General features: G+C 33.3%; 1 protein-coding gene across 32 annotated transcripts in view; it reads left to right on the top strand.

The window, feature by feature from the left end:
- The window catches only part of LOC145680788 (uncharacterized), a 246,679-nt gene that overhangs the window by 99,711 nt on the left and 132,667 nt on the right, over positions 1-14,301 (top strand). For all 32 annotated transcript variants that reach the window (XM_081751809.1, XM_081751808.1, XM_081751806.1 and 29 more), the window contains one exon: positions 803-868. In XM_081751809.1, the coding sequence (XP_081607935.1) occupies positions 803-868 (66 nt within the window). The remainder of the gene's footprint in view (positions 1-802; positions 869-14,301) is intronic.

Genomic DNA, 14,301 nt, shown 5'->3' with positions numbered 1-14,301 from the left:
TAACCTAAGATCCAGTGGGCTCATTATGAATCCTCGTATATATTAAAATACATAGCCGTTTTTGTTAGGATAATAACTTTAAACAAGTCTTTGCTTCTTTTAGGATTAATGACAAAGTATGAGGTTTCCATACAAATATACAACATAATGTAGGCTTGTTTATCTACAGAAAATAAAAAAGATATAAAAAACATGAAATGTAAGTACTATCCATCTTACGTCTTTGTAAATATGAGTGGATTTGCAAGAAATACAGTTCCGCAGTAGATGTGCACCTTTTGCTAAGTAGAAAATCTACGTGCATCAGGTGCTTCTAATCCTGTGTTTTCATTAAGTGGAGAATAGGGCTCTAATTAAAGATCATGAGTTTTTGTTTAGAGGTTATAAAAGATTGCATGAAATTGTGCGAAGAAACAGGGATTGATTTCTATTCCTACGACAATGCATCTTATCACTTAGCTATGCCGGTGAACCAGGTTTTAGTACAAAGTACGATAAAGTTTTTTCCTTATCTAACCTTAATTCGTGTTACATCTTTGTATTTCTGTGAATGAAGAGGAATATGGAAGGATAAAATTTAAGAATCCAGGAAAAATAATATTAAAAAAGAGGGAGAAAATGCATCCACTAAAACATATAATTTTGTGAAGTATATTTCTGATTGGTCAAAGTTGTACGTAGAATGAAAGCTAACATACTGGTAAAAAGCTTGGTTTGTTAAAAGAATAATATTTACATATTTTAAAAATCAATGTCTTCAGCAGAAGATTATATTCACCAAATCGATTTTGTCTTGTTTCAGGTAATGGAAAAAATACAAACACAAGTTCATACAATATTCCTGTGCTTGTTCCTTGTGGGATGTCTGGTGAGTTTTGTAAATTTCCTAATTTTTATGTTGCACCAAACTTCTTGCATTTATTTCATTTTTGTCATAATGCGCCTCCAATTCTCCCAGTCTGCAGCACTGGCCGTGCAATTATGTATTTACAGCTTGTATCGTATTTCCTACTACCTTTTCTTCAACGTTCTCATTTACCTGTACTTTGTACAACACATAAGAACATATATTCAATGCTTTTTCTTGTTTAATGTTGCAAATATGACATTTCGTTGTAAACACTGAGAGTTTTAATCCTTATTTCTTCAGTATTGTTATAGATATTAAAGAGTTCAGTATTACATTTGATCCGTGAATTCTTTCGTCTATTGTCAACGATGAATTTGTAATTACTTTACTATTTTCTTATAACAGATTGAAGAGCTTCTTACGAGGGTGCAATTATCTATGATTTCACTCAGAGATAATTGCACCAAATTTGATGTAGAAGTAGGTAATGGAGAAAGAGTGTGGAAGCATTCGTTTCGCAGGCGTTCGTAATCAGAAATAATGGGCTGTACAGTTCTGATGAAATATGGCGTGTCGGTCAGATATTGATGGGACGGAGCCTTTGCTCACTGTTGGGACCATACCAGAAGAAGTTACATAAAGTAGAAAGAAAACAGGAAAGATGAGTGGAACAGAATTTGCGAGAATGTCCGCCATTAGTCCCACCAGACTAATGCCGGGATACTTAATCATCAACTGCCCTCGCCATTACCCGCCTTATCTCTATAAAGAAGAATTGAAATATTATTATAAAAGCAGTCTGATCTGTTTCAGACTAAATTTGTGTTGTTTTATTTAGCATACTTATTTATTGGGTACAGTTCCTGGTCCCATGTGTGCCACTTATAATTGTTAATGTTTCTATTAACAGCTGTTTCGTTAAGTCAAATAATGTTTAACTTACTGTATTCTATATTAAGGTTAACTACGGTATTTTCCAATCTTCTCTTGGGTCCGAATATTTATCTTAATGTCTTGCTCTCAAATACCTTCAGTCTATGTTCCTTTCTCTCAATAAGGGACCATATTTCGCAACCATACAGAGCAAGATGCATGATAATCGTTTTGAATATTTTAAGCTTCAAATTCCACCACAGAATTCGCGATGACAAAAATTTTTGAACTGAATAATAACACGAATTCCCTGCTTTCAGTCGACATTTAGTTTCTTCATGAATATGGTTTTCGTTTTTTAATAGGAATAGTATATATTTGAAATTATCCATTTTATCAAAAGTATTATTTGGTATTTCACGTATTCATAATTTACCGCATTACGGTCTCGACGAACTTCCATATATTTAGATTTCCGTGCATTTACTTCTAAAACCATTTCCCTGCAAGCGTTTAATAAGACCTCTGTATTTCTTTCTATTGTTCTCCTATCATACCCTACTAAATTTACATAATCAGCATTACCATATCCTTTTGAATACCATTCAACTCTACGAGGCCGTGGTTGTCATCTTTGATTTTCCTTATAGCGTATTCCGGGACGAAGTTGAATAATAATGGCGACCACGCATCTTCTTGTTTCAGACCATTCTCAACGTGAAAGCTCGTAGGCAAACATTTCTTACCCGGACTTTACTTTGTGATTCATTTAAACACATATTAATTAATGTAATTAGGTTTTCGATGTTCCAAATTCTATAAGAATGTTGTACAACATTTCTCAACCTAATCGAATCGTACGCCTTTCCAAAATCAATTAATAGTTGATGAACCGGGGTGTTGTATTCCTATTTCTTTTCGAGTATTTGTCGAATGGTAATTATGTGGTCAATAGTTGGTCGATTTCGTCTAAATCCGCACTGGTAAATAATCTCCAATAATTTCATCTGCGTAAGGGACCAATCTTGCTAATAAAATGTTTGAAAGGATTTTATAAGTTGTTGACAGGAGAGAAATGCCGCGATAATTATTACAGTCAGTTTTGTCACCTTTCTTGTAAATTGAAATAATGATTGATTCTTTCCACTCTTGTAGCAATTTTTCCTTGTTCCAGATAAGGAGAAGTTTGTATATCTTGTTCCACAATTTTTAGCCTCCAACTAAAATTAACCCTGCAGTGCTCGCTTGCGGACTCTGAGTCCGCAGTCAACAAGGGTTGAAGTTTTTTCTGCGCAAATCACACCTCCCCCTTCCTGTTTTTCATACCTCCAAAAATTGGCTTCTGCTTATCAGTACAGTGTTGCACTTCGAGGCGTGCACTAGTGTTGGAGATATTAGCTAATGCGGAGCGTGAGTCCGCAGCGACCATTAACGTTAGCTACATACACCGTATAGTGGTGACCAGAAAGATGTGGGAAAGCTCAGTGGAAAATAAATATAAATATGACGAAGAGAAAAAGCGTATCCAGCGTTTGTTGGATGAGTGATCAGTCGATGGAAATGATACCGTGTATGAAGATGATGAAGCTGAGAGAGAAGACGACAATTTGACTACTGAAATCATGGACACGGACACCGAAGAGGAAATATCTGATGAAGAGGAAGTGCCACATAGCAAGCAGGTTAGTCCATTTTATCTGGGGAAAGATCAAAAAACGAAGTGGAGTGTGCACGTACCCCGAAAAACGTAAGAACAAGATCAGTGAACATAGTGACGCATTTACCTGATGTAAAACAAGCCACGAAGGATTTGAAAGACCAACTTGAGACATGACTTTGCTGATTATACACACACTAACATTGCAAGAAATACCGGGCAAATTCCTTATCGAATTATACTCCTACAACAACATATTTATAGACATGCGACAATAATTTTGGACATGATTGTACATTAGTGATAAGTGGGTAAGTTGTATGAAGATGAGAAATGACAATTGCAGCGTACACGATACGATAAATTTTAGTTCTGGCTCTTGGATTCCCTACTTTGACCACACGTCAAGGAAGTTTGTGGTGGACAATGTCGTTTCTGTTTCTGTTCTCGGAATTCTTTTTTTCCTTCGTATTCTCATTCTACAAATTCTTTCATAACCATTCTCTTCCATTCTCTTTCATAACCATTATAATATACCCTATTTGCATTAAAAGTAGGAGTTAACTAAAGTAAATTATTTATTTTGTTTCATTTTTCATAAAAAGTTATTTTTACCAAAAGGATCGAAATAATAAGTAACTAAAAACGAATGCACGATGTATATAATAAGTGAAAATCCGTAAAACCGACTTCTCTCGGAACAGGTAAATAATACTTCACGCACATGCTGAACATGTCAGGAAGAGAAGACTGCTTGGGATTTAAGAAATATACCATATCTGTGTATTTTATTTAATATGGGAGATCGCAAAACCCACCGACAGAATAATATTTTAAAACTTCTTGTTAATATATTCCTACCGCGTGTTAATATATTAAATCCAGGACCTCTCGCTCTTAAGACTAAATGGGTGCGTTAGCCATTAAGAACAAGTAAAACTAATCATGAACTAAGTACATTTTGTAGCTCGGGAAGCAGTGTATAGTTGAGAGAGATGACGTGAAAGTGTATCAAGTGGAACATACAATTGCTAGTCAGGTTCGTTTACAAGTTCATACTGAGACAACATGCACATCTGGTACAGTGTCATAAGCTCGCATTATATGCTATCTCTTTGTAAAAGTTTGAGGTAAATGAGCTATGTAGCCATGATCAACGCAAGTTCAGATGAGCTGCACAGATACGCAATGGAGGCGATCCTTGGTAAAGTATTCTTGCAATCGCAAACGAGTTAGATATATTCTACGTCAATATTGTTCAGCTTTGCTATAGGGTGACACTTTCGGACTCAGAGGTGTACATGACTTACATATGCAAATGAAAATTACCATTTACAAATGCACAGTTCTCTTAGTGTACAGAATAAACCAGAAAGATTTAGTTGAATAACCGGATACTTAAACATCAAGGAAAGTCACTGTGATCTGTATCGAATTGTTACAATAAAGAAAAATGGATCGACTACAATTCTGAGCTCCACGTAAATTACTATAAATTGTCCAAAATAATCTAACAATGGCCACCCAAATAAAGAAAATATTTTAAATTTCTCTCTTTCAGGTGAAAACTTCTCCACTCTGTCCCATATTCACTGATACATTAGTGATATCTAAAGATGAAACAAATTTCAAACCGGTTTACCAGATCTTGATCCTACTCTTCATCCTTGATACTGTGGTCATTTTAAGCATCGTTACTCTAAACTTTCCCCGCACCATTGCTACGTATTGAAATATTTTTTTCACCCGTTATTGCCCAATCGTTTTTGTCCTCGTGTAGGAAATCGTTTCCCAAAGTCACTAGGTGCTATATCCGAACGAGATCACCTTATGTGCCGAAACCGAATTAACCTGTAAGTATCGAATAGTAAGTGTGGACATTCATCTGTATCCTGCACTTAGGCCTATGGGTGATGACGCTGCTTACTTCCTGCATTTATTCTTCGTAAATTACATAAAGGAAATACTCAACTTCTTTGTAGTTTATCCTCATATCGTTCCTGAAGACATACAAGGTATATCTAACTTTGCACGAGCTCTACGAGTAAAGATAATAGATTCCTGTTTTTAACCAACTTTCATTCAATATTCCGCTCCCAAGCTGTAAGTATTTTTGCATTTTCCGATCATTTTGGGCAGGACAAGAGGCGAAAGGAGTCATTTAAGCAATCAGGTTAGTCTATACTTTTGGTCTTATTTTGTTATCGGAAATCATCCTAAAACTTGTTGAAATTGCTTCCCAACAACTTATCCTATGATATTTTCCATGAGAATACAGTATCATCTAAAATAGAGCAAGGTAGTGAATACTCACTCAGACTTTAGATAAATATGTTTTGTGGATTTTTTATCTATACCTCTGACTTTATATAAACATATCCATGATTCTTCTTATAGATTACATATTTATTCATATACCTTAGGATTTCAAATAATAACATTAAAGAGATATGATAGCTCGCTTATACAATGCGCATTACTACTAGTAATGTATAATATGTAATTAAATGAGATGTAATTTATGTTATTTGATATTAGACAAGAAATTGTTTCACAGTAATAATTGTGTCCTATTTCAGGTAATCAAGAAATTCCTAACACAAATCAACAAAATGTCCTTGTATACAGTCCTACTTATTGAAATTCTCTGCCATATTTACTATATTAACATTTAGCCTAGAAGTGTTATAATAGTTAGCATTACTAAAATTATTTATCTTTATACAATATTTACTAGAGAAACAAATGTATTTAAATTTAGATATTTATTACACATGTTGTGCTATAAAAGTGAAAAACTGGGTACTAACTTGCAGAAAATGTAAAATAATGTTTCATCAATTTCATTTCACTATTTTCAGTTTTGATTTATATTCATGTATTACCTAAGCATTATACCATTAAGTCAAACTATTTTTGTCACGTGCAAAATTATTTATTCGCCCTCAAAAGAATGTCAGGATTTAATTTGAAAAATAGTCTGCACTAATTTTGATACACATCCTTACAAAAAAGATCTCTAACTCTCTTCTTATTTTGATGTTACTAAGCAATTTGAACCTTTAAACAATATTCTTTTAATATAATTTAAATTAAGAAATTCACATAACAAAGACACACTTCTGAAATACTTTATCCTTAATCTCAAATTATGATGGAAAGGAAAACTCAGATCAACAGAATGTCGCTGTGTACAGTTCTAATAGTAAGTTATGTAAAATATTACTCAATCTTTACTGCATTAAAATTCTCCAGATTATCAATCCTTGTAGACACAATATCGGTCTGAAAATTGTAAGTTTTGGAAATGAAATGTAATTTACGGAAGGATAAGATGCAACGTGTTTCTGTTAATATCACATCTGGGGGTATCGATGAATGATATATTGAATTGCTCCAACTAACTCATCGGTTAATCTTGACAGACCCATAGTCAACGAATGAATAAATTTTCTGGAAAGATGTGGGCTTTGTTATGTCTCATTCAAACAATTCCTGACGTGCATTTTATCTATTGAAATTATTCAATTATGGGACAATTTATCTGTGATCTTGCTTTAGATATTACTCACCAAAAATGTCACAAAGATAAATATGTTAAACTGTGAAAATTGTATGACTGACATTAGATAGAAATATTATTATTATTATTTTGTTTTTAGAGATGAGAATTAATTCTTGATCGTCAGTAAGGTGTGATTTTGAGTGGTAATATACGACTTCAACTGACAAATATCGTTGAACTGAATAAGGATTGTACTGGAGCTATGATGTTTTAGTGGAAGAGCTTCCATCTATGATGTGTGGGGTCCCTGGTTCGATTCCCGCTCAAGCGAAGTGAACCTTGTCATATACAAACACAGTGTGTATGGGTTCTCTCGGGGCTTCCCCGTCTTCTCCCACTTTCTTCATTCTACTATTTCATTCACTTCTCGCCATCATCGTCTTCTTTAACGTACCATGAGCATAAGCGTGGACGTAAAAGTTAAAGATTCCATTTCAAGAATCATAGTAACTTTGTGGAAAATGAGTTGAGTTTAGTTGATTTTGAGTTTAACGTCCCTTTCAGCAGCGATTCTGTATGAGATGGACCTATTGATTAACGTGGTATGTTAACCACATGAGCTTCAGCCGGGAATCGAACCAGGATCTCCCAATCCAAAGGCGCGTATCTAACCACTTAGGCACGAACGATCTCACTCTCGAAAATGAAATCTCAGTTTATTAAGCCCTACATATTATTTTAGTTCCATGATACCTAGCGTGGGAAGATAATATTGTTAAAAATTGGGACAATAATAACAGAATGATAAATAGCCACAATTTATATAAATAAATGATGATGAAATTTACATTGTTATATAAAACTGAATACTGCTTTTTTCTATGTATATTATACAGAATTGTTCGCTAATATTATTGGCTTATTAACTCTAAATATTTTGAGCTGTAAAAAATATTGTGGTGTTTATAAGGAACGTTAAGAAATTCACATAAACAAGCCACAAGAAAAATCTCTTATTTCCGGTAATCATAAAAATCCTAATACAGATCAAAAAATATCCCTGAGTACAGCCCTACTGTTAAGTTAAGATATATATTTCAACGTATTTCTTAGATTAAATGTTTTCTTCAATACTTTGCAATTGAAAAAATAATGTAATATTTACACTGAAAATGGTATGTTTTTAAACCTTATTTTGGGAAGTAAAATGTAATTCACTTGCTAAAAGTAAGGAATATATGGTAAACGTATTACTCTAAGGGTCTTCAAAACATTTTAATGTTTTGTATGCTGTAACAAAGTGAATTAATTACCCAGTGATATGTATTTGATCTTTAAACACAATATTTCTTAGTGAAAGCATCTTTTACTCTTGAAATAGTTTATTGTACTGTTATGATTACATTAGGTAAGATTAAAAAACATAATTAATGGGTCGTTTGAGATATGACAAAATGGTTGTTTAAATATAACGATTTTGTGCACATCGTTTAGGACAGTCAAAAGCTTCGCCGAATGGTATGCGAGAAAGAAGATAATCCATATAAGACAACCTCTATTACGGCATATATATATATTAAAACACTTCTTTGGTAATGTTGAATAAGTCATTTTATCTTTCGTAGAGGAATAAGTAAAACTTGCAGCGGATATGGCCAAAAAGTTCACTGTTGGCGCTGAATGTGCAGTTTACGTATGTGACAAAATGATTTCGCGAAATAGCACCTGAATCATTCGCGACATAATTGTAGAGAAAATCAACACGTATTTGTAATTGAACGTACTTTAATTACTTCAAGGAAATGTACTCTATTGAAACAATATGTTTCGAGACACTGAATGTAACAACCTGGTCATTACATTTACATTGAGAAAGGTTGGTTGAATGTGTTAAAGTTGACAAAAGAGAAATAAATGGAAAGGGAAATATTTTACTAGAAAAATGTGTTCTTACTGGAATATTAAAATAACCAATAAAATCGGGTGAAACTGAGCATTAAAGATGCGATTTTACCACACCCGAAAAGTGAGTACCTAAATGATTATATTTTCTCCAAATGCAACATGTAATGCTTTTTAAAAAGAAAAACTTGCGAAAATTTACATGAAGGATACTCAATAATAGTTAGAAATTTTGAGACGGATTCATTCACTAATGTCGAGCGAAATAAGATAATTCTACCATAGACACATACAAGTCACTAGTGGAATATCGACATGCACATTTCGAGGAAGAGCGTTCTCTCTGCAAAATAGCTAAGAAACATAATTTTGCCAATAAAATAATGAGGCGATACAAGAGGAGACTGTATTGTATCTCCCTTCTGATAAAAAAATCTTATAATTTGAAACAGAAGGCATTTTTCAAAAAGGCGTAATCCCTAGCATGCAATTTTATGGAAACTTGGGAATAAATGATGAAAGAAAAATTTGATTATCACCAACAGAGATATATTGTGAAACTGGAGAAAATTATCAAATAAATTATATGTTTAATATAAGAAATGAATAAAAAAATCAGCAAACGTCCCACAGAGTTTCCATTATTATATCGGCTGAACACTAGTTTCACGATTCTAAGAATGGTGTAACCCGCGAATTAACAACGTCTGTCTCATTCGTGCAAAATGGAGATTAGACACGCGAAAAGGTTATTGAAAATCCGACTAATCTCGTATTTTGTAATCTGAGTCTATTTTAAATTGTGAATGCGATCCGAGTACAAAGAATCATTAACAATATTTTTTGCCGTCAAATGACAAATGAAGTCGCGTCATTATAATATCACATACAGAGTTGTTTGAAACAAAAGGAAACGAATACATGTATGAGTATAGATTCTAACAGTTACTAACCAAATTGTCTGTGAAGAGAAAAACTGAGTTGAGAAACCAACTAAGTATGAAGGAGAATGTAGAGAAAATGAAACATTAACAAACTCTACTAATATAAGCGCAGATTCTCAGCGCTTATATAACAGTGACAAAGAATGGAATTTGAGTTGCAAGGTCTTTTAACTAAAGTAATTCAATCATACGAAAATGGCTGTTCTTGCTAGTTGCTGATATTGCATCATGCTTGAAGTATACTGAAAATACTCTCTAGTTACTAGAATTTGATTTTTGTTAAAGCAAAACTAAAATATCCAAAGTTGAGGAAGTCGAGTCCAGTTCTGTCTGGAAGAGTATTTTGATTAGAGATTGAGTTACAGATGCCTTGTATTCTTGCCCTCAGTTAACTTATATGTTGACTTTCTGTGAAAGTTAAATAATCCAATGAGGTTTCCTTTATAGTAAAATGTATTGGTTGCCAATTATGTGCTACGAGAAAAGAAGAGAGTTTCCACAGGAGACGCACCAGAAGTGTACCACTGTGACACTGACTATTAGATGTGCTTAAAATTCACACTGAACTGGAGTCAGTCAAAAACGAGGATTAACTTCATTACACCATACATATGACTTTTGGTTCCATGAAATCTTTCGTGAGAAAACTGTATTGTTTGTCATCCGTCAATAATAATGAACCAGTTTATAACCACGCGAAATTTTCATTACATAAATTTAGACTTTTTATCTCAGAAGAATAGAATATGGTTCGTTGTAGGTTACATAGAGACGAGTTCCCTAATTTTGCTCCCTCTTTGAGTTTCCTAAACAACTTGAAAGTTTTAAAAATCTTTTGTGGTAAGTGATGGAAGTTAATAATTTTGAATAACGAAACCAATGGAAAGATATTATATTTCAGTTAATCAAGCAAATCAAAATACAGGTCAACAAAATGTCCCTGTGCAAGCCTTACTGAAAGTTACTTAATATATTACTCCTTCTTTATTAGATTACAATTTTGTCTATGCCTTACAATTCAATAAAACAATGCTCAAATGCTATGAATTTTTAAAATTTTATGTTCGAAAATAAAACGTAATGCCTTTACCAAATCTAAAACACGTACGGTTAGTCTATTATTCCTAACATCTTTTAGAAGTTTTAAAATTTTTTCACCCTGAAACAATACGCGTAATATTTCCCAGTAATATGCCTTCTCTTCCTACAACAGTACTCTTTGAGAAATCATATTTCAATCCTAAAATAGTTTATTGCTTTTAAAGACTACATCATGCAAGATAGAAAGTTATAATTAACGAATCGATAGAAGGTTGAGAATTGAGTTGCTAAAATTTCTTGCCTTTTTGCACAGTACTTACAGCATTATAAAGGTTATGAGAATGATTTACAAAAATAAAGGCAATTGCAATGAGGTAATTTCTAATATGATTGACATAGAAACACTGCGTTTTCGAAGCCTAGGAAAAGTTATTGTGTCTATTGTCGAAGAATAGAGAGAAATGGTAATACATATAGCGTAAAATTCGCTTTTTATATTAAGTTAATTAATTAGCTTGTATATGACGAATGATCTCGTCAAAGGCGACATTGTTTCACTGAAACTTCTGCGTAAACGAAGTCAAAATATATTCGCAATGATGCGTTAGTATGTCGGAATGTTTTGAAGAAACCCTATTCTGATTAAAAATGTATTCAATGACATTGAACATAAATTTAGGTGTCATATGTATGTTCTGAGGAACTTCGTTTAATTTATCTCATGTTTCATAAATTAGCTATAAACAGAACGAAGTAAGTTCTTATAGTAATATTAAAATAACTGAAAGAGAATTCGGACTAAACTTAGTAATCATAAAGATGCTAGTCTATCTCAATAGTAAAACCATATAAAACAACTAAACGTATATATGGCGTAAAAATAAAGCTCTTTTATGGCAAAACGTGATGTAGAAGAAGGAATGTGCAAAGAATTGAACACAAGTCGCTGCATAAATAATTAGAAATTATCAAACTGATCCATCCACCAAGAGGGAGTAGACAAAATAATGCTACCATTGCAAATTTCAAGCTAATTCGAAGAGAATTGACATGATATCTGAAGGAAGAGCAGTGCCAAGTTTTCCCCCAAATAAATATATGATGCATTTGAAATAAAACAGTGACATAAAAATCAACGTGTCGAATCTTGCCTTTGACGGATAGTTCATTATTCTACACCATGGGAAATCTTTCAAAGCAACTGTATGATTTCGATCACTTAATATAAGGCTAGCTTGGATATAAATGTAAAAGGAAAAAGAGTAGGGTCACTTATAAATCTTTATACTGTCGAGAAACTATCATGTAAATGGGTTCGTAATGTAAGGAATCGAGAAGAAGTAAGCTAACGTCCCTTAGTGTTTCCATTATTGAATCACAAGAACAAGAGTTTTGTGGTCGTAAGATTGACGTAATCCGTAAAGGAATTAATACATGACTTTTGTGTATTATAATAAAGGGTAACGCATGCGGAAAAGTTATGAAAAAAGACAAATCTCGTCTTATATAATGAAAATATATATGTCAAATTTGGAACGGGATTCGACCAAATAGGACCATAATATTTCTTGTCGTTAAATGATATATTGAGTTGTTGGAAACATGAAATGGAACAACTAAATTTAAGAGCATAACTTCCAAAAATTACTAGCTTAATTGTTCTTGAGAAAAGATCCGAGTTGTTCAACTAATATGAAGAACAAGTGGCGGAATAAAAACTGATTGCATTTTTCTAATAAAGAAGTCCTAATAAGACAGTTAGAAAGGATGGGATTTTAATTGCTGTGGACTAATAACTAACGTCTTCATCGCCGTAAGAAAGTGGCTGCTGTCGCTAGTGGCTGACACTGAATCTTGCTTGAGGTATACTCAAAAACCACATTCAAGTTACAAGAATTTTTATTTTCTAACAAGGAAATTATTTATTTTCTAAAGTAAAAAGGAAACTATCCAAAGTTGTCCGGAATGGAGGATGTTTACTCCAGTTGGGCTTGGAAGAGTATTTTGGTGAGAGCTTCTGCTACATATATCTTGGAATCTTGTCTGCAATCATTTTATCTGTAGATGTTTTCAGAGAGACGAACCATCTGATAGCAAGGTTCCTCTTACATTAAAAGGTAGTCGTTGCAAATCATGATCTGTGATAGAAAGGTACAAATTGTACCACTTCTTAACACATAATCGATAGTCCAACTGAGAACTATGATTGGAAGAAAGCGCTGATGAGATGACTAGGTTGCATTGGTGTCAATGATATTTCGGTGGTAAGGATAAATGTGTGAACTGCTTTTACCAATTAATGGACTGACCTCTTCTTCAGTTAGTTGAATAGTATTGTTCAATACATCACTGCGTTCATTATTACGTAGAGGTCTTCCTTTCTTTTTCTTTCAAATATATTGAAAGAAATGAATGATAATTAGCATTTTATGTATAGGTATTCTTCGATTCTTTGACAGACTAGTCGATAATTTGGTTTAGATATTGGTAACTAAATATGTCACAAAAGGAATTAGGTCAGTTAAAATTTCAAAGTGAATAACTGAGCGAGCTTACTTCATAAGAATAATGCTATCAAACTGAAAAATTTAGTTACACAGGGCTAGCATAAATAATTCATTAATTTTTAAAAGACTACATTTCCGAACGTTTTACATGTACATACATAAAACACATATTAAAAGAACCACAATCTCACCAACTTTATACATCTCTAAAAATGTTCAATATGTGTCCTTTTGGTGACACGACACACGTTCAGTCCGTACTCGAGCTCATTCCATACATTTTTGTAGCATAGTCCAAATAATTTTCTGAACTACAGGGCTGGTGTTCCTTGAATTCAACAAAGGATTGCGGTAGTGGGGGTACGTAAACAAGGTCAGTAACATATTAAACTATCCCTCACTCTCTCCACTGTTTATTATGACACATTTTGTTGACCGGTGCTTTTACCTTTACTCAAGCAGCAAGTGTCCTTGAGTTACCGATATCACTGTAAGTGCTTTGTTTACATGGCGGTTGTTTCTATACTCCCTTCTGAAAGCGAGTTGCGCGTCTATAATAGACGAACATCTGGCATATTCAAGCACATAAAACCATTTTCTTGCTTTCCCTCCATTATCGATAGGTACTAACCTCGTACTGCCACACTGCCACACCCAATCGGAAAGATAATGGACTAGTAGCGTGACACAATATGCACTTGGTGAATTTGTCGTTCCTTCCATATATCCTTCATGTATGTGTATGTGTAATACTTTTAAAATAAAGCCTTTTCGAAACAAATGAATCATTTATGGTAACTCTGCGTATCTACATATATACATGTGTTTTTGATTCGTGAAAAAATATGCCGGTATCATTTCAGGAATTGTCTAGTAGTATGGATATAATTTCAGAGAGAGGTTCATGTAGTTTCCGTTTTGTCTTAATAACATTAAAAAATTGAACCTTAAAACAAACTTCTGTTCTATATTAAATAAGTATAGTTATTAATATTAGAAGGACATTTGTAGGAATATTTTGT

Source organism: Thermobia domestica, chromosome 3, assembly GCF_964235325.1.
Source record: "Thermobia domestica chromosome 3, izTheDome1.hap1.1, whole genome shotgun sequence".
Lineage (NCBI taxonomy): Eukaryota > Metazoa > Arthropoda > Insecta > Zygentoma > Lepismatidae > Thermobia > Thermobia domestica.
Note: the sequence above shows the minus strand (reverse complement) of the source record. Positions and strands in the feature narration are given on the sequence as shown.